General features: G+C 57.1%; 2 protein-coding genes across 4 annotated transcripts; one reads left to right on the top strand and one right to left on the bottom strand.

Annotated features, from left to right (window-relative positions):
- Nucleotides 1-16: 16 nt before the first annotated feature.
- GGCX (gamma-glutamyl carboxylase) lies at nucleotides 17-10,733 on the bottom strand. Its single transcript, XM_072979094.2, has 15 exons — nucleotides 10,411-10,733; nucleotides 9,472-9,693; nucleotides 6,422-6,580; nucleotides 6,101-6,266; nucleotides 5,850-5,928; nucleotides 5,380-5,486; nucleotides 5,027-5,190; nucleotides 4,024-4,304; nucleotides 3,482-3,613; nucleotides 2,851-3,002; nucleotides 2,019-2,188; nucleotides 1,630-1,760; nucleotides 1,379-1,526; nucleotides 1,014-1,209; nucleotides 17-320 (listed from the first exon to the last, which is right to left on the bottom strand). The coding sequence occupies exons 1-15, from the start codon at nucleotides 10,442-10,444 to the stop codon at nucleotides 158-160; spliced, it is 2,304 nt and encodes a 767-aa protein (XP_072835195.2). The 5' UTR covers nucleotides 10,445-10,733; the 3' UTR covers nucleotides 17-157.
- Nucleotides 10,734-11,699: 966 nt separating this feature from the next.
- Nucleotides 11,700-21,030, top strand: VAMP8 (vesicle associated membrane protein 8). 3 transcript variants are annotated; one of them, XM_078379720.1, is made up of 4 exons: nucleotides 11,714-11,902; nucleotides 12,471-12,571; nucleotides 19,697-19,858; nucleotides 20,182-20,916. In XM_078379720.1, the coding sequence occupies exons 2-4, from the start codon at nucleotides 12,569-12,571 to the stop codon at nucleotides 20,323-20,325; spliced, it is 309 nt and encodes a 102-aa protein (XP_078235846.1). In that variant the 5' UTR covers nucleotides 11,714-11,902; nucleotides 12,471-12,568; the 3' UTR covers nucleotides 20,326-20,916. The 3 variants fall into 3 exon arrangements, with proteins under 3 accessions (XP_072835203.1, XP_078235846.1, XP_072835202.1); XM_072979102.2 differs by lacking the exon at nucleotides 12,471-12,571 and having other exon boundaries at nucleotides 11,700-11,902; nucleotides 20,182-21,030; XM_072979101.2 differs by lacking the exons at nucleotides 11,714-11,902; nucleotides 12,471-12,571 and adding an exon at nucleotides 13,250-13,385.
- The last annotated feature ends 3,628 nt before the right edge of the window (nucleotides 21,031-24,658 follow it).

Raw genomic sequence — 24,658 nt, 5'->3', positions numbered from 1 at the left:
GCGGCCTTGTGCTCGGACCTTCACTCAGGCGTCCAGCTGGCCAAGACGGCTTCGGCACCGTCCAGCCGCGAGAGGGACTGGCTCCCTGGCCCCACAAGGGGACTGCCCCTCCGGCGGCGGTGGGTGCTAGTGGTGTGGATGAGGTAGCGTGCAGGGCTCAGAGTTCGGAGCGCTCCTGGCCTTTGGGCTGGGCGTCCATCTGGTCAGCTGCCGATGCCTCCGTCTGCTGCATGTTCGCGTAGGCCACCTCCTGCGCCAGCTGCTCCAGCGAGGGGCGGCCCCACACCAAGTTCCGTAGGGAAATCCAGGTCATCAGGAGGCTGTGGAGGAACGGACAGAAATGTCCAGGAGCAGCCCAGCTGGCTTTACTGGAGGAACATGCCTATCCTTCCAGTCACCCCAGAATGAAAATAGATAAAAGCCACCCACAAGATCCAAGCTGCACTCTCAAGTCACGAGCAGGCGAATGGGAAGATTGTGAAACCCCCATGATGAAAAAAGGCCACAGTGTGCAGTTAAATATCTTGGCTGGTGTGTTCTCTTCTAAGCCTCTTTAAGGTGGCAGGTCAGGAGCACCACCCCAAAGTCAAACTCTGGAGGATACTCTACGGATGCGCGTCCCCCCCCCCCGCCATCCCTTGCCAAGAACCAGAGTGGGCCAGACGAAGAGGAAAGCCGAGTCCGACCCAGCCTGCCAGTTTCTCCTGGAATTCATGGAGCGAGGATGCCCAAAAGGTCTCCCTTGAGGCCCCGACCGAACCCTCACGGTGGCCCTGCTCAGAACAGCTGCATCCGCTACCCTCAGCCCCCCCAGCTGGGACACCACCTCAGGGGGAGGAGCAGGAGGAGAGATGCGGGGCTCCCAAGAGGGCTGGGGCCGCCTCAGCTGCCAAGCAGGAACGTATGGCTGCGAAACCAGAGTCCACGAAGCGGAGAATGACATCAGAACTCCATCCGGAGAAGGCTCCTTCTCCGCCCACGTGACCGGCTCCGAGCAAAAGGCCTCTCCTTACCTCCTGCGGAAAACGAAGTACTTCTTGGCCGTGAAACGGTGGAAGCGCTCCACCAGCGTGGCGTTGCGCCGCTTCTGGAGCTCCGCCAGGCGCCGCTCGCGCCGAAGGAAGGCCTCCACCACCGGGTCGGCTTGGGTCACGTTCTCCAGGGAGCTGTCCAGGATGGGCTGCAGCTCCGGAGGGAGAGGCTCCGTCTCTGGGGGAGGCAAAGGGAGGGGAGGGTTAGGGTTGACCCTCCGACCATGTCCTCTTGGGGAAGGGGGCAGCCCATTCCCCCGCCTGGGAAACGAGGGAGGGGCTGGGCTGCTGGGGACCAGAGGGGGCTCCAAACCACCTGCCCGCCTCGGGGGGGGGGGGAGACTCACCCGTCCCATTCTGCACCTTCTCCCTCAGCTCCTGGAGGCGAGTGAAGTTCTGCTCCAGGGCCGCCTCGGTGGTGTTGACGTACACATACATGTAGCAGGAGGGCTCCTGAGAGACGGTGTAGACTTTGTGGTACTCCCCAGGTGGCAGCTGTGGGGAAGAGAGAGAGAGAGCGGGCAGCCCAGGCAGCGAGGTCTTGTGCCTTCCAGACGACCCATCCTGAGGAAGGCACTGCCTTCAGCCTGACCCTCACCTGTATCCGGTCTCCCTCCCGTAGAGTATGGTTCTTCTGGGTGTTCACCATCTCTACGGTGACCTCTCCCTTCAGCAAATGGAGGCTGGTGTTGCCAAGGTCCTCGCTGACAAAATTCTCCAGGTGCAGACCTGCCAAAAGGGCAACGGGGAGAGGAGTAACTGGCGGTGTCCCGAAGAGCCAGTTAGGCCCAGAGCCGCCTCAGGGTTCCTCTGCTGAGGAGAGCAGCTGGGCCCTCCTCGCCAGCAGTCAAAAGAAGTCGGAAGCCTGCGAGCGGACACCCCAGGGAAGCCCAGATCCACGGCCCGGAACAAGCAAGAGGCTTGCTGCCTCAGCTGAGCCTGGACAAAGCGTTTCCTTCCAAAAGGGCATAGAGGCCAAGAGGCTACCTGGGAAGTCGGCAATGAAGACCACCTCCGTCTGGTTGTCCAGCGAGTCCTCAATCTCCTGGAGCTTCGTCCGCCAGGGTGACAGGTCCACCAGGAGAGGCTTCAGCCACGTGGTCTTTCGGAAGGGCGACCACTCCGCTTGCACAATGTCCACCTGGGGATCAAAAAGCCTGTGGAGGAGACGGACAAGGCCCGTGGCACTCAGGATGGTCCGAAGGATCCCAACCATGCGTGATCCTGAGGCCAGGAACATGCTAGAAGGAGGAGCCTCCCCCCCCTCTGGTCCCCACATGCATACATTTCTGAAAACGTTTGAGCTGATTTCTGGTTGGAAAGTGACACAGACTGTCCCAGGTACCCTGACCTCCAGGATTGCAAAGCTGAGCTTGGTTGGCAGGGTTAAAAGTCTGCTTCTCCAAGAACAGGGAGCTCTCCCTCCTCCTGCCCCAGGGCTTCTCACAACCTTTTTGGCCCCGGGGGGATGGGGGATGGCTGCAGCTTCCCAGAACCTGCAGGTTGCCACGTGGCGACTTCCACCCCCTCCCACCCCATGCCCTTGACTTGGGCCCCTTTCCCTGCTGGGAACATCACTCTGCGGGTGGAAATATTTGGCTTCTGAACGGCTTCCCTTTCACGCAAAGGTACCAAATAGGTTGGAAAGCAGCACTTGGGAAAAGGCCCCGGAGAAGACAGGAGCGGCTGGCCGGGCTGGAGAAGAGACCAAGTCAAAGGACTCAGGCCCTGGCCGGCAGTCATTGGCTGCCACAGCTGTCCGGGGGAGTCTCTGCCTCCAGGGCTTTGCTCCCTCCCCGCTCGCCAGGCACCTGCTCACCTTTGCTGGAAGCGGTCATTGATGGAGACCCAGATGTCAAAGTAGATCTCGGGCTCCGAAACGTTGTAGTTCTTCAGCAGGTGGCTCAGGCAGGTGGCGTACTGCTTCAGCATGTCGGCGTGGTCCTTCCAGCGCCGGCTCTGGGTGAAGACCTGCTCCGGCAGACACAGGTGTCAGCGGGGACACGGGGGCCACGCCAAGAGGGAGGGGAAGGCCCTGCTCTCGGATGTCTTGGGACAGCAGGAAGCAGCCGCTGCAAGTGGAGGAGAGCCCGTCCGCCCCAGCAGGGAGACGGGGCTCCTTGGATGCTCTGTCCTTGCAGGCTTCCTTTGGGCTGCTGAATGTTGGCACTTCGTACAGTCCGGATTTTCTCTCCAAAGGAAGGAGGGACAGGCATCGTGCTAAGCAGCTGCCCTCCTCCTGAGGGGGCAGGCTCCTGCAATAGAGGGCCCAGGGCAGAAGAAAGACCGATGCATTTAGGGAAGGGAAGGCTATTTCCTGCGTGGCCACCCATCACCTCTGGTACCTTTGGCCATGTGTCAGGCAACCCCTCCGTCTGGCAGCTGGAAGACCTGCTGACCCCCTCCCTGCCTGTTCACCACCACCCCCCGCCACCCTGGACGAGACTCACCCCAGGGTTCAGGTACCCAATTTCCCCAGTGAGACCATCACGGTACGTAATCTTCACGTGTTGGTGGGAACGTGAATGGACCATCATGTCCCAGGAGTAGCCGTACAGCCCGTTTGTCCAGTTGTTGTAGCCCTGTGGTGGGGGAGGGGTCCATATGGGGGGAAGGCGGGAGGAGGTGGGTGAAGGTGGCTGTTCTCTCACTCTTCCCTCCTTGCTGCCCCCACAACGTGTCGTCTGCAGTGAATGACATGCTACGTTTCCATAGCCTTTGTCATCCTTTCCAAAGCTGCCGGGACTGGGATCGGGGGCGGGAGGTGGGGGCAGGCAGGGCCTGTGCAGCGTGGATTCTCAGGGCCTGCCAGGGTGGGGTGGGGTGCCTGGGTTTCTTGGGGTCCTCCTCGTTTTCCACTCCCTGGCAAAGCCCTTTCAAGGAGAACCGCCTCTCTCCAAGGACACCCGTGACCTCCCTTGGGCTCCAAACCCCTCCCTTCGGAGGCCGGCAGAGAAAGGAGGAAAGCCGGCCGGCCCCGCGTGCCCCTCACCTGGGTGATGAAGTGAGAGTAGGGCAGGAAGAACTGCTCAAGAACGTACACGACGGTAAAGAGGGCGCCCAGCTTCTGGCGTAGCCCCAGCTTCCGAGATGCTCTGCCCGGCCTTTCCTCCCGCCCAGCCTCTCCATACACACACTCCTGGCTGGGCTGAGGGGGATCCGCGAGGGGCAGGAGGCCTTGGAAGCAGGTGGGCATCCGGGCGATCAGGCGGCGGGGCCAGTCCGGGTAGCAGAAGAGGGGGCTGGTGGCCAGCATGGTGTAGGAGAACATGCCTGCAGGCAAGAAACGGGTCTGGCTTTTGGACTGGGGCGAAACGGAGGGAGGAGACGCTTTCGAGAACAGGCTGAAGGGACACGGAACCCCTGCCCCTCCAGAAGATGGGAATCGTTGCCGAGCCTTCCGCCCCTTGTCTGCCCCCACCCCACCCCCGGCAAGCTCTCTGGACAGCAAGAAACATTCCCCAAGGAAGGGCAAGGCCAGCAAAAGCTGCAAGCTGGCACTCAAGCTGTAGGGAAGGAGGTGGTGACTAAACATTGGAAAGAACTTCCTGATGTTGGAGGGGTCGACGGAGGGGATGGATGAGGGCAAAGGGGTGAGCGGGCGGGCTCCCTTTCCTTGGAGCGCTTCAGCCAGGCTGGGCGGCCACCTGCCAGAGATGCTCTGCATTAGCCCAGGGTTCAACTAGATGACTCCTTTGGGGGTGGGGGCGGTTGTTTCCCTTCTAACTTTACAAACCTATGAAACTCCAGTGACTCTCTTTCTTGCCCTGGCCAATGCTAGACACCTGTGACACCCTGAAGGTGGCGGTGTGAGGTGTCACCCACTCGCTTTCTGTTAACCAAGGAGCTTTTTGCCTGGTGCCCAGGAAAGAGTCTCTGCTCAGCACAGGTGACTCGGCAGGTGGGTGGCTTTTCTACTCCTGAGTTAATGCAGGTGGGACTTGAAATAGGAGACTTGGAAAAAGAGAAGCCCCTTGACCTCTCCTGGAACTTACCGATGCTGAAAAGCTGGGAGTTCATGCAGTGGAAGTAGGAGACAAAGAACAGGGCGACGGGCCGGGTGGCGTCGAAGAAGAGCAGGAAGCCAGCTGTCAGGTCCAGCACGAGCCCTCCGCCGTGCACCACCAGCAAGTTGGTCATCTCCTCGGACATCACCAGCCTGAGAAGGAGGCAAAACGGCAGGGCTGAGAAAGCGGGGAAGGGTGGAGGGGGGGCAGAAGCTTTCCCAGGCTTGGGTGGGTAGAAGCAAACCCACCGGGGCCGGGAACCGTCTCATTCCACCAACCCAGCTTGGCCCAGAAAGGGGGGGGGGCTTCTGCTGCCGGGCAGCCTCCCCCTCCTGGCTCACCTGAAGGGGCTGAACAGCCAGTGCCGAGCCAGGCTGCCCATGGAGTAGCCTTCCACCCAGTCCGCATCCAGCTTCTTGATGCCCGCAATAAAGTAGACGATGAAGATCTAGGCGGAAGCAAAGAAACACCTGCATTTTTATTAAGACGGCGGGTGAGGAAGAGCAGAGTGGTAGAGATACGCTTCTGTTCCCCGTCCGCTCCCCACAGGCCTCTGAACTCCTCTGCTTTCTCAGTGGGACCCACACGTCAACTCAGGAGCTGAGAACCAGCAGCCAACCCACATAGGTGTGGGGTCAAAGGAGGGGAGGCAGCCGGGTGGCTCATCCTTGCAAAGAGAGAGAGGGAGAGGGAGAGGACCCTGTTCCTCTGGAAGCCACTGCTTTGGAAGAGCTGGTGGGTCTTCCGTGGTGGGGAATGCCTCCCTTCCCCCCCCCACCCCCCCACCCCCCGTGCGTGCTTCCCATGGCACCTGCATGCGCAGCACAGTGTAGTTCCACAGTGGGACGTGGGCGTTTCTCTTGCGTGGATTCCTGAGGCCATCAATAGACCTACAGAGAAGAGGCGGAAGAAGAAGAAGAAGAAGAAGAAGAAGAAGAAGAAGAAGAAGAAGAAGGGGGAGGAAAGGTAGCGGAGGGCTGCTTCCTGCCCAGAGAAGCACAGGCAGGCATTGCCAAGCCCCAAACGGGGGCAGCAGAGGAAGGAGACGAGGGTCGCCCTTACCAGTAGCGGTTTGCATTGATGACCAGGAACTGGAAACCAAGGAGGCCGTAGAGGTAGGAATGGTTGTTCCAGGCGGTTTTATCCAGGAGGAAGACATACCAGTAAGGCAGGAGGAAAAGCAGGCAGCTGAGCCGGTAGAAGCAGCCCAGCATGATCCCCAGGGCACCTGGCAGGGCAAGGACGCCGCGTTAGCCCTCGCCCCGCTTGGACGCCAGAGGTTCCAGCAAGACCAGCAGCAGGGAAATCACTGGGGGGGGGGGGCGAGGCTGGCACATGCCCGGTTCCCCTTCCATGGGATCGCCCTCTTCCTGGCACCCTTACCCAGCAGCATGACCATGTAGACGAGATACATCCAGTCCAGAGGGAGGGGCTCCAGGAAGTTGAAGAGGGGGAAGCGGCACACCTGCAGCCCATCCAGGTACTTGTGGTCCAGGTAGCTCAGGCCCCGCTCCTGGGGGATGTCCAAGGCCATCAACAGCCCTGAGGGAGGGGCAGAGGGGGAGGGGGAGTCAAGGGCAGCCAGGGAGGGAAGGGGTTCTCTCCTGACCCATTCCTCCAGGGAGGGCAGGGAGCGTAAGGCCCCTGATGTTGTTGTCCTACGACTCCCATCAGCCTTCACAAGAGTGATCAGAAGTCAGGCAGGATGGGAGCCGTAGTCCAACTGCACCTGGAGGGGCCACACACACTCCAAGCCTGTTGTACTGAATGCAAATTCATCATTAAAGGGAATTTTACACACTTCTTCTCCCTTTGCACTACGCAACGACGTTGTTCTGCAAGCCCTGGGCATGCCTCTAGCAAGGGTCACAACGGCTGTGTTCTGTCCCACCCGATCCCTCCGGCTGCAAATGTGGAATGCCAACGTCCCATGTATCGGACCCGATGGGATGCCATCCACCAGAGCTGATGCCGGGCCAAGTCTCTAAGGTGCCAGAAGGCCTTTGGCTGAGTATCTGAAGCTGCTGTAAAGAGCAGCGATGGACCAATGCCAGGCTTGTGGCTTTCACCAGAACAGTATTTCCTGCACCAAACTCATAAAGCCTCCTTTGCTTGTTATTCCACCAGGCCAGTGGCTGCTCTCCTGCTGTTTGGCTTTCATTTTGCTAATTATTCCTGACTAAAATAATACGGTTCAGTTTGTTTGTGCTGGACAGATGATTCCCCTGAAAGCCAGGCCACTTCTCTCCCCTGGGCTTTGAACTTGATCCCCTTGGATTGAGCGGCACTGCTGTGGAAGAACATTGAGAGTTTGTTGCTATTAAAAGCAAACTGCAGAGGAATGCCTTGAAACCAGCAACATGATGACAGAGTTGCAGGAACGGAAGCGATACGGTCAGTCACCCCACCCACTCCCGCCCAAATGCACTTCCCTTGTGGCAAAGCATCCGACCGAGGGGAGAGTGGGTGGATGATGACCCTCATGGCTCATCGGGCAAACACCAACGAAGGCAAAGGAAAGACACACCAAAAACAAACCCTCAGTCAGAAAGGCCTCTTGCTGCCAGACCACTGGATCCTGGAAACAAAACCTGCCTCAAACACACACACACCCCAAAAAGAGGGTTTCAGCCGAACCCTCAAAGAAAAGAGAGCAGCCAACATTTCTCAAGAGGCGGGTGGGGTGGGGAGACTCATTTAACCTAGGGTCAAGGCTCACAGCCGCCTGCAAGTGAGCAAAATGAGCGCAAACACAGAAGTAGAGGAGAAGACTGAAAATATCACACACACACACACACCATCACAGATTGCAAGTCAGCAAACCACAAAATTTGGTTGGCTTGCTGGGGAACTTGTCAGTCTCTGATGCTCATTCCCTGAACACTTGAAAAGGACTGCGTGTTTCCCAGTACGCAGAATACAGTATATCCATCCAACAAGCTGTATGCAAACCAGGCGGGTGGGACACCAGCAGGCTCCAGCAGTGGGAGGGGTGTCATCCGGCCCTGCCCCCCCTGCCAGAGACAAAAGGGCCAAAGCAGAGGCCTCCTTATGTTGCAGAAGGGCGGCTGGCTACAGCACACTGCGAGGGCCCTCTGAACGCAGAGGCAACTGGGAATGCGAGCTTCTGGGCCCACGAGGAGCGTCGCTGAAAGCTCCCTGTGCCAGGTGGGTTTTGCCTCCCCCAGCCCATCCTGCATCCCAAGTCCAAGGCCTTCTCTCTCTCTCTCTCTCTCTCTCTCTCTCTCTCTCTCTCTGCCAGGAAGATAGAGGTCGGGCAGTGACCCCCGATGTGCAAGCAAAGGCTCCTCTTTCTACCCCCTCTGCCAGAAATGAAAAAGTCCATTGCAAAAAACACAGGGAGGCAGGAAAAAATTTCTAGAAAGATTTTTTTCTGCCCCCTTGGGCAAAATGTTATATTTTCCTAGCTGAAAACTAAGAAACTACAAAAGCTGTGGGGAAAAACTCAGATCATTGCTTTTGGGTTCTGTTTTGAGAGGAGGGGAAACCCTCTTTCAAAGACATTTGACTCAAGATGCCAGAAACAGTATGTACGAGTAACGAGTATCCCTAGGTTGGTTTACTACAGCATCAAGGAGGAAGGATGCTTGGAAATCTTTTCCATAAACACATCCTAAGCGAAAGCCCGGCCGAAGGCCCTCGAGATGCTCAGCTGCCCCTTCAAGGTAGAAGTGAGAAGCCGACCCCCAGCGTGGCTCCTGAGGAAGGAACAGGCGGGGGCTCCAGAACCCGGAGCCAGGCTGAGAGCTTCGAAGGGGAAAGGCGGGGGCTTGAACGCCAACACCCGTCCCCCTGAGAGGGTTGGCCCCCATCCAAGAGAAGGGGAAGGGGGGCCCGTTGTCCGGAAAACCAGCACCGGCCAAAGTATTTCTGGGCCTCCCTTCTGCGGCTCAAGAGGTCTCCTCCTCATCCTCCTCCTCCACCCTGGGAGCATCTGTGTGCCTTCTTTCCTCCCCCCCCCTCCCCGACAGGCCTGGTTTCAAAGCTCCTACAAATAATGGCAACAAGTGACAACAAAAAGGGGATCTAATCATCCACGTTGTATAGAAGAAAGCATAGCAATAAAAGCAGGAACCTCCCAAGGCTTTTTCTGAAGGAGAAGGAAGCAGGCCAGAAGGAGCTTTCCTGGAGGGACCACGAACGAAAGTCTTGCCACCCGGAGGGTTCAGCCGGTCACGTCCGTGGTCCCTTTGTCACGGATGGGAAGGGCGGAGGTTTTTCAGACTGGAACATCCCTCGGGTGCCATCAGCTATGGGTGTTTTGTCCCCCCCCCCAGGCAGTGGGTGGCATCTCATGCCTTCGCCTATACTAGGCCTAAAGGACTCGGAGGTGTAGGTAAGGTCAAGCCCAGGTGAGCCCCAGACCTCCGAAGATCGATCCAGGGAGGGGGGGGGGCTGAGAAAAGACCTACCAAAGAGGAAGCGGAAGACGCCGAGGGAGGCAGGGTCCGTGGGCCGGTTGAGCAAGCAGGCAAAGCGGGGCCAGCTGGAGAGGTCAGCCCACTCGAAGCCCAGGAGGCGCTTGGCCCAGCTCCCACCGTCGGAGGAGGCTGGGGGAGGCTCTCCCTCCGGGAGCCTCTTCTTCTCCCGACCCGGCCTCCTCTTCCTGGCTGGCGAGTCGGCCAGCTGGGCTTCTGCAAAAGCAAGAGGGCGAGCAGGGTGAGAGTGGGGCTCGGGGGAGGCCCCGGAGAGGTCCCCTCCCCGCTTGGGACAGCCGTCCAGGGAGAAAACAGAGCCGCCCGGTCCTGTCCCGCCGTGGCCACCTCGCTAGGGGTGTTAAGTGTCGCCGGTCGAAATAGCCTCCCCCCATCCCGCCACCCCCCGAAACTCCGGAGCCGCTCATTCCTCCCAGCTAGAGAGGAACACGAGGAGAGGGACGCGGAGCGGGGAAGTCCCTCTCCGGCCAGAGGCTCTGCAAGCAGGATCCGACCCGCCTGGCCAGCCTGCCCGCCCGAGCAGGTGGAAGCCCCCTTCCTGGCAGGCCCTCCGCTTCTGCCCCTTGTTTTCTCCACCGAATCTGCCCCCCCCCCGGGTGGTGGTGTGTGTCCCGCAAGCGCCGCCTTGCTTTCCCGCGACCGGCCCTTCCTTTTCCAGCGGGGAGGCGGCCCGGCCCGGCCCGGCCCAACTGCCCTGGCCGAGGCGCGCACGGAGCCCGGGCTCCCCTCCCTCGAAAGCCAGCGCGGCCCCCGGGGTGGGGGTGGGGGGAGAGGCGGGCGCGCACGCGCGGAGACCCTGCCCCCCCTCCAAGGAGCGCGCGCCTGCCACGGGGCGAGCGGGCGGGGACGCGCGGGGGCTCCTCCGCGGCCTCCCGGCCCGGGTCCCTCCCGGACACGGCCCCCGCCCCCGCAGACCTGCACCGGCGGCGGAGGCTCTCCCCGGGCCCATGGCGGCGGCGGCGGCAGCGGCTCCTCTTCCTCTGGCCGGGTCGGGCGTCCTGCGGGCGAGCCGAGAGAGCCCTCCGTCCCCTCCTTCCCAGCGGCGGCGGCTGCCCGCCTCCTTCCCTCCCTCCGTCCCTCCTCCTCTCGCGGGCTCTGCCCAGGCCGGGACAGGAGGCTGGCCGGAGCGCCGGGCGGGACGGGGGCTTCCAGCCCGCCTCCTGCCGCCCCCCCGGCCAGCGGGACGCCTCTTCCAGTCGGGCCGGGCTGGGTGACGGGCAGCCCCCCCCGCAAAAGAAAGGAGCAGCGGGCTGACTGGGGGGGGGAAGGGGGCGCCCCCCCCCCGCGCGCGCCCGCCGAGCCCGGCTGCCAGTCAAGCGCCGGCTTGCCTATGGTGCCCGTCCACTGACCCCCGGGTAGCGCGCCTGAAGTGGGGGGGGGCGACACCCCCGGGGGAGGCCCCGCCGGATCCGACAAGGCTGGTTCTGGCAGGAGGAAACTCCCCCCTTCCCGCGTCCGGCCCCGACAGCGATGCGCTCCCCGAAGCACCCGGACGCGTGAGGAGCCCTTCCTCGTGCTCTTCCCCCGCCAGGGACTTGGGGGGACGGGGGGGGCTGCCTCAGCCGACCAGCCATGACCGTGGAGGAACCCCGGCTCTGTGGACAACGTGGAGACGCGGGGCGTCGTCGTGAGCGGGCGGTCGAAAGGAGCCTCGCTTGGCCGGCCGGGGAGCGGGCCCGGCGACGGGGAGGGCGAGGGCCCGGCGGCGCCTCAAGGACCGTCCCTTCACCCTCCAGGCGGGCCTTCGGGGAGCAGGCGTTCCCTGGGACGGGAGGAGAAGGGGCTTTCACACACACACACACACACACACACACACACACACACACACACCAGGAGCCCCCTTGCACGAACTGGGTTGGGGGGCGGGGGAGGAACCCTTTCGAACAGGGTCCGTGTTGCACTCTTGCCTCCTTATGTGATGTCAACTTCAAACACACACACACACACACACACAATGTTGTTGCCTGTCCACCCCACCCCCGCGGGCCTCCTTCCCCCCCCCCGGGAGGGGGGGTAGGGCCGCTTCCCCTGCAAGGCCTCACAGACTCCCGATGCTTCTGGGATGCTGTCCAGAGCCTCCCCCGCCTGGAATGCCACCGCTTAGCAGGGGCGGGGGGGGTTGGGTGGCCGCCTTTCCCTGGAATTCGGAGACCGACACAAGGGCCGCCCCTTTCTTCCCCCCCCCCCCGGTTTCCCTCTCTCCCCCCACCCCTCCCCCCGCTTGCCTCCCGTATCTAACCCAGGACAACTCCAGCTCGCCCGGGGGTGTCCCTAAGGCACCTTCTTTCTGCCCCTTCCCAGGCCTCCTTCCCGAAATCCCGGGGCCCAGAGATGGGCAGCCATCTGAGTGGCGGCAGCAACAGAGGAGGGGAGATTTAGACTGGCCCACCAAAATACAATTTAAAAGGTGAGAGTGTGTGGTCTTTTGTTGGTGGTGGTTTTGTTTTTTCGTCGGGGGGGATGATTGGACGACCTTTGCCGCCATGGCTGCTGGAGGTAAACAAGGAAGTCCTTCTCCCGGCCTTTAGCCGCCTCGTCAGTGGGTGGCAATCTGGCCCTGACGCCGCCGCCGCCGCCGCCGCCGGCCGGTTCTCCTGGCAGGGGCCTCCTGCCGCGAAGGGTGCGGGGTGTCCCGGACAGACAGGTTCCGTCCGCCTTTCTTCCTCTTGCCCGGGAAACGCAGGCTGGAGCTCCCTGCCTGCCCTTCTGCGGATCTCTCGACAGATAAAGGCAATCTCCCAAGGAACAGAACAGAACGAAACAAATCAGGGACAAAAACAGGTGGCAGCTTAAAGACCAACTTTTCTGTTTTAATACTATGTCTGATGAAGGGGACTTGGCCACGAAAGCTCACATCAAAGGATGAGCCTTAGTTTTAAAGGTGTCACCCGTTTTTGTCTTGTCTCGTCTCGTTCCTTTGGAGTTTGCCTGACGTGCTTCCGCAACTAACCCGGCTGCCTTCTCCGAACCTCCAGCAAAGAAAGATGATCGGTTACCGGCCGTCTCTCCCCATCATCATCACCGGCTCAACAACTGCCCTCCGCTTAAAGTCTGCGGCGATCTCTCCCGCGATATGGTGAGAAGGGAAAAGGACCCCATTTAGCCAGCAGAATTCTCCCGCATGTCCTAGAAAAAGCCCTCTGGAACCCCGTGGTCGAAAGTGACCATCTCTGCCCTGCCCCTGTGGGTTTTTTGGGGGGAGGGCATGTCCCTGCACATGATCTCAAAGGGGGGGTGGCTCTCCGAGCCTGTCCCCCCTCCCCCCAAGTAGAACAGGACCCCGCAAACAAGGCGCGCAGGACTCTCACCGCTGAACTTCAGAGGCCTGGCTGGACTCTCGGTTGGCAGGTGAGACTTTTGGCAGCCCCCCTCCCCCTCCCCCTCCCCCCTCTTCGGCGAGGTTGTGCTCCTGGCGTCAACGCGCCCAGCTGGACGGGGAGCCCTCGGGCGGCGGCGGCGCTGCTCCTCCCGGTGCGGCCACGCGGCTCCGGCCCTAGCGCCGCCACCGGACGGGCGCAGCGGGGCCCGGCGAGCGGGAGAGACCCCGGGCCGCCGCCCCTCCGTCCCGGGGCGGAGAGACGCAAGGCCAGTCTCCGCCTCGGCTGGGAGCGCCGGCGGTTCCGCCTCCTTCACCTTCTCTTCTCTTCTCTGGGCCGCCCCCTCGGACTTGGGACGCCGGGGAGAGAAGAGCGGGGCCGGGGGCGGAGGCGGAGCCGCGGGTCCCGCCCTGGGGATCCTCCCTGGGCCACCTGCGAGCCGGAGGAGGAGGAGGAGGAGGAAGAGGCGGCGGCGGCGGCGGCAGCGACAGCAGGAGCAGGAAGTGTGCCGGGCTCGCGCCGCACCAGGAAGGCGCTCCAGCGGGCCGAGCGGGACCCTTCGACCGGCCCATGGTGAGCCTCTCCCGGCGGGGCTGGCAGCAGCGGGAGCGCAGCGCCTGGCAGGGGGCAAGGGGCCCGGGGTGCGGGAGGGAGGGAGGGAGGGAAGGCCCGCCGCCCGCCCGCCGGCCCGTCCGCCCGCCACGTCGAAGGCGCGCCAGCCCAGGCGCTCCCAGCCCGCGCCAAGCCCGTCCCCCTCCCCCGCTCCCTCCGGCGCGCCCTCACCGCCCGCCCACCCGGCTCTCTCTCTCCCCCCCCCCCCGCTTGTTTTTACCCGGCGGAGCCGTCGGAGTGGCTCCCCGGCGCGGCCTCCCCCTCCCCTGCCCCGCCGCCGGGCGCCCTGGCAGCCGGTGATTGCACCGGGAAGTCGGGCGCCCGGGAAGGCCGCCGCCGGGGCGCAGGCAGCTGCTCGGCGGCTCGGGAGGGCCAGCGGGGCGGAAGGCAGGGCCGTCCGGGGTGAACAGAGCCGGCGCCCAAAGTGGGCTCTCCACCACAGGCAGAGAAGTCCCCCCCCCCGTAAGAAAGTCTCCTGTTTGTTGGGGGGGAGGTTGTCTCCCTATTTATTCCCCCCCAACCTCCCCATGTGAGCTTCCACAGGTGGAGAGTTTGTTGTTAACTGCCTAAATTCTTGTGAACTTTAAATGATCCTTTGCTTAAAATTCCTGAGAGCACTTATTATTTATTCATTTATTTATTTTAAATGTTTTTACTCAGCCTTTTCCCTTGAAATGGACCCAGAATAGTCTGCAAATACTGTACTAAAAAGGATCAAACTGACACCACTCTAAAAATGAGAAACAAAAGCCACACCGAAGGCTCATTCAAGGCAGTCAGGCACAACAGTCCCTTTAAATACCGCAAAGGCAGCCTGTCATTAAAGGAAAAGACAGCTAAGGTGGGGCCAGGCAGGCCTCCAGTGGGAGGGAGTTCCACAGTTTAAAGGAGCAGCCACAGAGAAGGCCCTCTCCTGTGTCCTCACCAAACACACCTGTGAAGGTGGGAGAAGAGAGAGAAAGCCCCCCCCCACACACATGATCTTAATTCCCGGGCAGGCTCATAATGGGAGTCACAGACCTTGAGATAGCTGGGACCCAAACTGTCCTGGGCTTTATTAGTGAAAAAGAACATTTTGAATTGTGCCGAGAAACTGATCAGCCGCCAGTGGAGCTGCTGTAACGGGGAGTGGGGTGAGTTTATGTGATCCCTGTGTCCAGTCCCCGTCAGCCCTCCAGCTCCCACGATTTGGACCTCCTGAGGTTTCCTGACACTTTCCAGATGTAGCCCCATCTAGAGTGAGTTCCAGTTATCCAGCCAGGATGTAATTTAGCATAATATCTTCATTATATTGGAGAAAATGTTGCTCATTCATAAGGCCGGTTGGGCTGTGGGATTCATCTGTGTCATTTCAATGCCTCTCGCTCGTTAGCCTTTCTCTGGATGCATGGTAGTGGTGTGCTGAGGTTTCCTCTGGAGCAACATTGTGTTGGGAGGATTTCTTGATGCCATATGATTGATTTCAGGATGGTTTGATCCTGAATGGGCAATGAAGAAGTATTAACTGTACCAAGCACCTGCCCCCAGTGGAAATGAAAACGGGTAGAACTGCTCTGTCAGTTTTGGTACGAATGACCTCTTGCTGCAAAATCTCAAGCTGGTTCTTTCCTGTTTCTTTCCTGTGCAGCCTCAGATCCTCCATCCAAAGTCCAACGTGCGCCCCATGACGTTGCTCTTTGCCTCTTCAGGGTGCTATTAATGATCAGATGATCCTAATAAACTAGTTGTTATGATTATGGTGGTTTGGGGGCGGGGCAGGTGGAAGGGAGTGCATGTGTCTCATATATTCTTCCAGTGTGTTAGTAAGTTGCAGGAAAAACAGCAAAGAGTTAGTGAGTCATTAAGAGCAGACAAGTTTTGTTTAGACTATTTCCTGGATTGTGGATTTATTTATTTTGTAATACATGAAAGAGATAAACACACGTACTTATGCAGGCAAAGATGTGGACAAGAGCTTGAAATGTTGTTTTTTGAAAGTCATTACTTACACCTGTGGTTCTACAATTCCCCCCCCCCCCCGCCAAGCCGCTTGTTGCCATTGTTGTTCCAGGTTTTTTTTTAAGTAACTATTTACAGCATCCTAAAAGTATTTGTCTGTATAGCTCAGGGAGTTGGAGACCTGGCTGCAGAACCAGAAGTTGAGAGTTCAATGGCCCACTTTTCATCCCAAGTGAACAGCCAGCCTGTGTGGCCTTGGGCAAGCTGCAGGGGTGGGTGGGTGAATGGGTGGGTGGGCAGCAACGGCAGAAGCTGGCAAACCATGTCGGAGGGCTCTGTGCCTAGCAAACCTCGGACAGGGCTGCCAGTGGTCAGAATAGACTTGCTGCTATGTTGCTGATTAAAAAGGAATGAGGGAGGGAGGGACGGGATGGGACGGGAGGAGACAGACAGACAGACAGACAGACAGACAGACAGACAGGCAGGCGTCCAGGGATTTGGGACTCCAGGCTTCTGGGCACTGGATGTCTGCCTTTTTTGGACCCTCCCCCTTGGAAAGGCGGCTGTGGGCACTTCCACGAGGGGTGCTCATGTTGTGACATTTCCTCTAGTGCCGCCACTGCTTATAGCGTCTTGGCCAGTGCCAGCCCTAGACGTAGAGACCAGCTTTCCCACGGCCACCATAGGGCTGGCCCTCGTGCTGTCTCAACCCCTGCCTTCCTTGGTTTGCCCACCTTCCTGAAACAAGCTCTTTTGCCCTTCTGTGTGGCAGGGATTGCTCAGTTTTGCCTTTCCTTTGATGTGTGCCCCCCCCCACACACACACACACTTTGGACCCGTGTTTAAAGGCACAGGCCCCGGAGTCTATGGGTTTTTGCAGCCAGAGCTGGTGGCACCTTGAAGTTTTGTTTGGCCTGAGGTCTTATGACGTGAGGCCCGATTAGCTTCAGACAAGGCTTGCAGTGCATAAAAGCCTGCTTGTCTGCGTCACCAAAATATGAAAAATGCTGATTTATGCCAAATGAAACTAATCAGTCTTCAAGGAATCACAAAGTTCTGTGTTGTTTCAGCTGTCTTTTGTTGAACAGCTGGGAGTTGCCCATCTTGAGATGGAATGAGATGGACCTGCTTACTGGAGCTGCTCTGCTAGGCTCGCCCTCACCTTTGAACAGCAGCTGCCATGCGGCACCGCCAGCGGTTCGGGACCAGGGAGTGACAGCCCAGACCTTTCCTAAGGATGGAGATACCCGGGCCCGGAAAGATGGCGAGACAAGACGGCATCTTTTATAGTCAGCAAGCGTGGGAGGACTTGCAGGGAGGCTCGCCAATGTTGTGACCGTCGCCAAAACGTCCCCCTGGTTTCAGAGGCTGCCAGAGGGTGCGAGGATCTGGGGGCAGAGGAAGGAGGAGGCTTCCCTTGGCCCTCCCCTGCACATGTCCCACAGCCACTAGCATGTTGGGGGTTGGAGAGCCCATCGTCTCTCCCATGGACCGCTGTTTATGACCTGATGCTCACCCCCTTGGGAGGCTCTGTTTCTCTCCCTCCTTAAGCAACTTTGAGGCCAGCCACAAATTTTGCAGTGGGATCCTTGTGACCAGGAAGCCAGAGGCTCCTGGATATTTTTACAGGAAGGACCTGGCCAGTTCAGTTCAAGGGGCAATCCCTGGAACAGAGGTGAGAAGCACAAGTATGGAGAGAGGGGTCTCTCATTTCCAACTGTAGCAAAATACTTTTAGTGTAATAAAGATAAGATGAATAGGGACGCGAACCCAGATGAAACCCCTTATTTTTCACCTCCAAAGGCTGCAGTCGTGGGATGCTGCTGGCCTTCCCTGGGCAGCTCTAGTGTGGGAAGGGGGCTCCTCCTCAGCAGCAGTGGTTTGCTAGCCCCCCCCCCCCCTTTCTCTTCCTCCTTTGGGGCACATCTTCTCTTTGGCTGGAGTCTCAGGGACTCTGACAGAAATCTGAGGGTCTGCCTTGAAGGTAGCAATGGCCACCCTTTGCATCATCTGCCTTTGCTGAAGTCCTTCTGGGCCAACACGCCAGGTATGCGTTGCACCTTGAGGGGCTTCCCTGGGGCTGAAACTGCCCTCTCCGCTTCCTCTGCTTCCTGGTCCTGCTGGAAGGCAGGAGGGCTTGGGCATTTATGCCGGCCTCTTCCTCCATAGCCAGTGATCTGCTGGCCCTGAGACTGGCTGAGGAAATAACTGTGGGGAAATTGTGGACAAGCACAGTGGCGTGACGATTGCAACACCTTTAATGGCAGTTAGGGAAAAGATCTTCCCTTCCCCTTGGTAGGTATGTCCTGTTTGGTCTCTTCGGAGTCCTCCTGGCATTTGGGAGTGGCTTCTGATAAAGCTCAAGGCTGCCAGACTTTATCAAACCCCTCTTTACCTTTGCTGTCATGAACAATTGATCTCCCTATCAACATGTGTCGTGGGGTGTTGTTTGGGTGATAGCTGTGCTGGACTCCTTGGTGCAGTTTTCTTTGCTGGCCTTCTGGAAAGGTCGTCCTTGGCCCCTCTTGGCCCCAGGCCTTCTTGCACCCTCAGGGTTGTTTTGCAACCCACCTTCTTTTAACTCTGATTTTTTTTTCCACTAACCCTGCGTTTGAGTCCGTAACCCTTTCTGTCTTGAGTCACTCCTTAAAGCACAAAGCAGCGTGTAAACTGATCTAATATAGGTCATGAACTTAAAATAACATAGAATCTTAATTCCTGGCCTGGCCTTTAAAAAAAAAGAAAGAAAGAAAAAGGGGGGGAGGAATCAGGTCCCTTCTCTAAAACCTGCCAGGCAACTTTGGCTAAATACTTCAGCTCATGCATTCATTCCTTTTGAAGGTGGGTCTCTCTCAGGTTGGGTCATCTTCTCTCTTTGGACTTCTGTTGCCCTGTGGCATCCGGGCACTTCTCACAGGGATTCTGATGTTTGTGAGATGTTCACGGACTGATTTCACCATTGACACCCATCCAGGACTGAGCACGGATTCGAAGCCAGGTTTGCTGAGTGCGATGCTCTGTCCACCCCACCGCCCGGGCTGTCTCTTTGGTCCGAGGTGGTTCTAACAGCCCGTCTTGAGAAGCCCTTCTGGGCCATGTTGTGTAACAGAAAGATGATCCTCAGCTAATTTGCCTAATTGGCAACCCTTAACAGCGTTGTTCTAGAGAAGGACAAAGCTTCTCCTGCTTCTTGGGAGTCATAGTTTCACTGCCAATTAGGTTTCATAAAGGGTGCCTCCCAAAGAATTCTGACTCTCGGGATGCGCCACAGCAGTGTGCTAGCCCGCTTTTTTTTTCCTTTTTTTTACAGCTCAGCAACAGGCAGTAAATGCTGATGGTGTGTGTAAAAAAAAAAGCTGATGTGCAGGTTAAAAAAAATCAAAACAAAGCCCTTCTTTAGAAGGGCAAAACATACAGATGTGTTGATTTCAGTTTGTGGGTTGTAATTCCTGGAGTTCTTGGAGAATTCTGGGGATGGGAGTCCATTCGTAACGAAGGTGCTGAGTTTGAGGTGGGGATTTTTTTCATGGAGAGCTTTGCTCTGGCACTGAGCTGGCAGGAGGCCAAGAGATGACATTTCAAATGATTTTATACCATATTCGGTTCCTTACTATTGGCTCTGCTGCTTAGGCATGATGGGAGTTGTAGTCTGAAGCAGCAGGAGGGGGCCAGGTTGCCTCTATGTGCAATCTAGACTGGGCCTCGGCTGAGGCTGATCCTCCCGGGATCCTGTTCCAATGCCACATACGGGTGGCTGCTTGGGGGAAGATGGCACAAGCGGACACCTTGGCTGGGGGTCGGCTGCGAAGCCAGAAGGCGACGTGGGGGGGGGGGTCCAAATGGGCTTTACAAGTTCAGGACATTTCAGAAAGTCTGGCGCTGATGATGGAAGGAAGGGGCCCTTCTTGGAGGGGAGAAGCCATTACCTCTTGGGGGGGGGGCTTTCACTTAGGCTGGGTTTCAGAAAGCTTCTGGATGCGCAGCTCAGGGACCAGTGGCCTGAGCCGTGCATTTCTGTCCCTCCCTTTCCTTTCTGGAAAAGCCCTCGGGCGCTTCCCTCTGGGATTTGCCTTCCTCCCCGTGTGTTTCCTTGCCAGGGCAGTGGCGGCATAAGGGAGGATCCGTTCCCTTTCAGGATGGCTGAGCAGGAAGGGGGGCCACCCTTGCCTTTCCTAATAAGTGGGCACGTCAGTGGCAGATGCAGAGGAGAGCTTCCCGAGAAGGGCTTTGCCCCACCACGCGTGGCCCCCCCTCCTGGAGGCAGAGTCTGTTTTGGCAAAACCCTCCCTCGGCCCGTCCTCAGGACCCCTTCCTCCTCCTTCTCCTCCGTGCAGGAAGGCGGCAGCAGAGCTGGGATGGCGAACGACCAGGTGAAGAACCTCCAGAGTGAGGTGGAGGGAGTCAAGAACATCATGACACAGAACGTGGAGCGGATCCTGGCCAGGGGGGAGAACCTGGACCACCTGCGCAACAAGACGGAGGACCTGGAAGCGACCGTAAGTGGCTGGGAAGGAGGGGCCCCTCAGAGGCTGGGAGAAGGGGCTTGTGAGGGGAAACCGCCCCCTGGCTCTCCGAAGTGAACCCCTGGGGGGTCTCCCTCCTTGCCCACCTTCCCCCACAAAGCCAGGGGACCCCCCAGGAATGGGTCTCTTGGAAGGGGGTGCAGGAAGGATGGAGAAGGGCCCATCCGGGGGGGGGGGGCTTCTGCCTAAGACCTGGCAGTGTGTGTGCGTGGGGGGGGGGAGAACTGAAGGTCTGCTGGCGAGGGGCCACCCGCTCTCCAGGCTCTTGACTGAGGGCCCGTCTCTCTTGGCTGCAGTCGGAACACTTCAAGACGACCTCCCAGAAGGTGGCGCGCAAGTACTGGTGGAAGAATGTCAAGATGATTGCCATCATCTGCATCATTGTTGCCATCATCATCATCCTGATCATCCTCTTTGCCACCGGTGTCATTCCAACCTAAGCATCCTGCCTGCTGTTGGATTTCTTTCCGGCTCCTTCCCTTGACTCCTGTGTCGCCAGCCGGAAGCAGCAGCAGCTCCTCCTCCTCCCCCTCCTCCTTCGCCCCTTTCTTCTCCTTCTCCTTCCTTTTTCTGATGGCTGAAATTTCTTAACTGAACCAGAAGAGGCTCTCTAAGCCTCTTCTGGTTCAATTCCGTTTCCTGTAATTGCGGGCCAGGAAAGGACAATCTTAGCAGGACGTGTGGGTGCTTTCCAGCCTCTGGTGAACTCCTGAGAGGGGTGCCCGTGTGCTTCTTAAAATGATGACAGTAGTCCTCATGATGATCCTAAAATGTGGGAGAGAGGGGACTTAGCTCTCCTTTTCTTCCCCGCTGCCTTAGCCTCTTGCCCTTGACACAGGGCTCGGGGCCCAGATGTACATTTCGCCCCCCGGAAGGGCCATGTGCCTCAGTGGCCCAGGAGAAAGTGGCCTGCCTCCAACCACTTCCCCTTTGCTTGCCCACCTGCTCTCCCCACGGCCAGGCCCACCCTTTGATTGGCGCTGGCTGCTTTCGGCTCCTGCCTCTCCTGACCAAGGGCCTCTCTGATCTCTTTGTTTGTTTGTTTGTTTCTTTTAGAGGAGGGGTGTGTGTTCTTTTTCAAATTCACTAACAGTAATAAATGTACATACCAGTCCTTGGCGAATACAGAAATCTGTTGAAAAGAATGTTTGTCTTTGGGACCCTCATTTCATAGCTCTAGCTCAGGGTCCCCTGTATCCGGCACAGTTCTTTCCAAAGCCTTCCAAGCAGTTCCCGTGGGTTATTTCAGATCTGCAAGGATGCTAAGGATCTCTGACTTTCTGCAGGGCCCCACCTCTGGGTCAAAAAAGACGGGACAGAAAGCCTGTAAGCAGAAGAGGGAACTCCTCTGTGTTGGCCCCCAAAGTGGGGTCTCTCTTGTCTCTCCATGTCTTCAAAGTGGATTGGTTGTCTCAAATTCAGTGTGGGATATTTCTTTTCTTTTTTAAATGCTGATTTCTCAGGCACCAGAAAGCCTGCCTGAACCATGTCTCTCCAGATGCAAGGGAGAGAGGATCTGCAAAATCACCTCGGTGCCAGTCTCTTATGAATCCTCTGCCAGCTGGCTTTCGGAGCAGGTTGAGACTCCTCCCCAGCCTCAAGTTACAATCTTGAGAGGTCATCATCAAATAAAGGATGTTTCTCTTTTCTCTTCTCTTCTCTTCTCTCTCTCTTTTTGAATGATGAACTTGGGAATATCCTTCCAAAAGTAAACATGGAAGGGGACTTGGAAATAAGGATAAGAAGGACATAGGCACCCCCCTGTGGTTTGTAAGCAGAGGTTATAGGGAAAAGATTTTTTTAAATTTAATCTTTCAAAAAATTTCCAGTATGTGGACATACAGCTAGAGTGAGCTCTATGACATCTGAAAGAGAGAACTTGTAGGTTGGGATTCTTAGCCAGAAAGAAATTTTTCTGTTGTCTTAAATTTTGTTTTTTAGAAATCTATGTTTTTCAGAAATCTATTTATTTATTTATTTATTTATTTATTTATTTATTTATTTATTTATTTATTTATTTATTTATTTATTTATTTATTTATTTATTTATTTATTTATTTATTTATTTATTTATTTATTTATTTATTTATTTAGCAAGAACTAATTGTCTGGCACTCCGTTATCTAGAAGATAATATTTCTGGAGAGTGTTTATAAAGCTCTCAACACATATTTCATGGTTTTACAGTATTAGAAATTTGTCTTTGTGAAATACCCTTCGACCAAGCACAGGATGTTGGAAAGGGCATTTGCCACTATGGTCACCAGCCAGAGCTGTGCCCTCCCCATGAGGAACAGGACCAGAGGCTGCTGTTCTAGCTTTCCGGGGGGGGGGCAGGGAGGGTGTAAGTTTAAGAAAAGAAAAAAAAACACCTGTGGATATGTACCAAAAAATCATGCAGCAACCCTTAAGACTGACAGATTTCTTTTGGCATCATGAATTGTTGTAAATTACACTCTGTGGATTTAGCCTGTTTCCCCAAAAATAAGACCTAACCTGAAAATAAACCTTAGTATGATTTTTCAGGATGCTCGTAATATAAGCCCCCCCCAAAAAATAAGCCCTAGTTAAGTGAAACCCCGCCCTCCACCCTTGTGCAGCAACCAGAAGATTACATGATTCTTTGAATAAATGTAGATTGTGGTACATAGAAAAAAATTAAACATCCCCTGAAAATAAGCCCTACTGCAGTTTTTTGGAGCAAAAATTAATATAAGACCCTGTCTTATTTTCAGGGAAACACGGAAGTTAAAAGGAGTGGAGGAGGCAAAAGGAATTTTATTCAAGGGGAGTTGTGATGGGATTTATTTGTTTGTTTATTTGTTGATTTAAGATATTTTTTACCCAACTTTTCTCTTTAAAAGGACCCAAGGCGGCTTACAGCAATTAAAAGACAATATTTAAAAGCTAAAAACAGTAAGTATCCAAATATTAGAAAAGGAATTAAACAAGCATTACATCAAAACCCAGCATTTGCCCTAACCTGTTGGCTGCTGATAATGGGCCTGGCTCAGGTATCTGACCAGACGGGCTCTCATAGCTTCAGAAATGGGCAAAACCTCAAAGCATCTCCAGAGGTCTTCCCTGTAGTTCCTGCTCAGCCGCTCTCGAAGGTCTTGGCTGCCCCACTGAGGGGCTGAGAGTTCCTCTATGCAGTTTCAGGGGCCAATTTCTCTTGGCCAATTGCAAGCATTTGGCTTCACTTCTGCAGCAGTTTGTGTTCTGGGCAGACTCCTCGGAACCAAGGCGGCTTCTGGAAGGCCTGGCAGGCATAGGGGGGAGGCTGGTCTAGGGCAGAGAGATCCCTGGGCAGGGCTGAGCGGGGCCTGTTAAAAACTCCCCCTCCCCGCCACCGCCAGTGCCCTGTAGGCAGCCACAGACATCCGCTCCGCTCTCTCCCGTGTGCCAGCCTTGCCAAAGCCCTCTTGCCCTCGGCACCCACAGGGGAGCCTGGCAGCTCTGGAGCGCCAAGACTGACCTGCAGGAACCACTGTGGGAAACAGCCTGAACGTCTTGGCCTGTGTGGCCACAGGAGGGCAACAAATGCCACGCGCGCACACACACACACACACACACACACACACACCCAAGGCCTGATATAACTGGGGTGGGCAGCGGGGGGGGGGATGATAGTCCCTTCCCCTTCTCCACCCCCTGCCAAACCTTCATGCAACAGAGGAGCTGACCCTGCTTTTTGCCCTGCTTTGCTCCTCTGCCCAACAAGCTGCGCCAAAGGCAGGCAACTCAACGAAAGGAGTTTTTGGAAAGGGAGGCAGGACGGTCTTTCTGAGTGGCTGCAATTAGGCTGTCTGGAGCAATTTCCGCTCAGTCAGAAGACTGGAATGGCAAGTGTCCTGGGGGGGGGCCAGGCTGGTGACAAGAGGGGATTGTTCTGTTTGAAGAGGGCGAGGAGCAGCAAAGGGCTATCAATTAAAAGTCTGGAGAGCCCTCTGGCCCCAGGGGAGGTGGAAGGGGGAGAAGGAGCCCCTTGCTTAGCCAACTCAGGATCAGGAAGGAAAAGGAGAGGAGGAAAGGGAGGGGAGGGAAAGGAAGGGAGGCCGGGCAGAGAACACACGCCCTCCCCCCCTCCCAAGAAAAGGGGGACTTGGCTGCAAAAGAGGTGGATCCCACGCTCCCCATCCTGGCAAGTGAACCAACGCCTCCACCAGGCTGCTTTCTCACCTCCCGCCTGATTCCTTTCCATCAGTCTAAGAGCAGGAACTCTCTTATTTGTAAGGAAGCTATTCTGCAAGTGTTTTGCACGGAAAGGGCGGGGGAGGGAGTTATTTAAAGAAGAAGAAGAAGAAGAAAGACTATGTGCCTTTCGACCAGCTGAGTCTACCCAGGTCGGCCTTAATCGGCAACCTCCCGTTGTTTGTCCAGCTCAGGATCAATATCCTGCAACGGGCCTGGACCACTCTGGCCAAGGCGACGAATCGTTCAGTTGATGTACAGAGCAGAGGCCGGGGTGCTCTCCTGCTTGGGTGTGTGTGTGTCGTGTTTTGCAAAGCTCGACCCTCTTCAGTCGCAGGGCCCATCCTGCACTTCAGGGACTCTCTCCCCTTTCAGGCTCAAGACAGCAGCTGCAGACCAGGTCCGGGCCCCGGGTCTTCCTGCCACGTCTGCCAGCAGGCTGATGGTCTCAGGTTCCCTGGCGGGATGACAGCCCTGCTGCCTTGGCCTCACCAGGGGACTTTCTTTCCATGCCAGACTTCTGCTTTCTGGAGAGAGGGCAGCTCCTCTGCACACACACACCCACACACCAATGCACTT

This window comes from Pogona vitticeps, chromosome 8 (assembly GCF_051106095.1).
Source record: "Pogona vitticeps strain Pit_001003342236 chromosome 8, PviZW2.1, whole genome shotgun sequence".
NCBI classification, from domain to species: Eukaryota; Metazoa; Chordata; class Lepidosauria; order Squamata; family Agamidae; genus Pogona; species Pogona vitticeps.
This window is presented reverse-complemented; position numbering and strand designations above follow the sequence as displayed.

Bases quoted from the DNA above. Each gene is read 5' to 3' on its own strand.
- GGCX (XM_072979094.2), bottom strand. From the start codon at position 10,444: ATGGGCCCGGGGAGAGCCTCCGCCGCCGGTGCAG. The intron at 5,191-5,379 runs GTGAGCCAGGAG...CCTCCTTCTCAG, and splicing joins TGGCTGTTCAGCCCCTTCAG to GCTGGTGATGTCCGAGGAGA. The intron at 1,210-1,378 runs GTGAGTCTCCCC...TGCCTCCCCCAG, and splicing joins GAAGGTGCAGAATGGGACGG to AGACGGAGCCTCTCCCTCCG.
- VAMP8 (XM_078379720.1), top strand. The intron at 19,859-20,181 runs GTAAGTGGCTGG...TCTTGGCTGCAG, and splicing joins CGGAGGACCTGGAAGCGACC to TCGGAACACTTCAAGACGAC.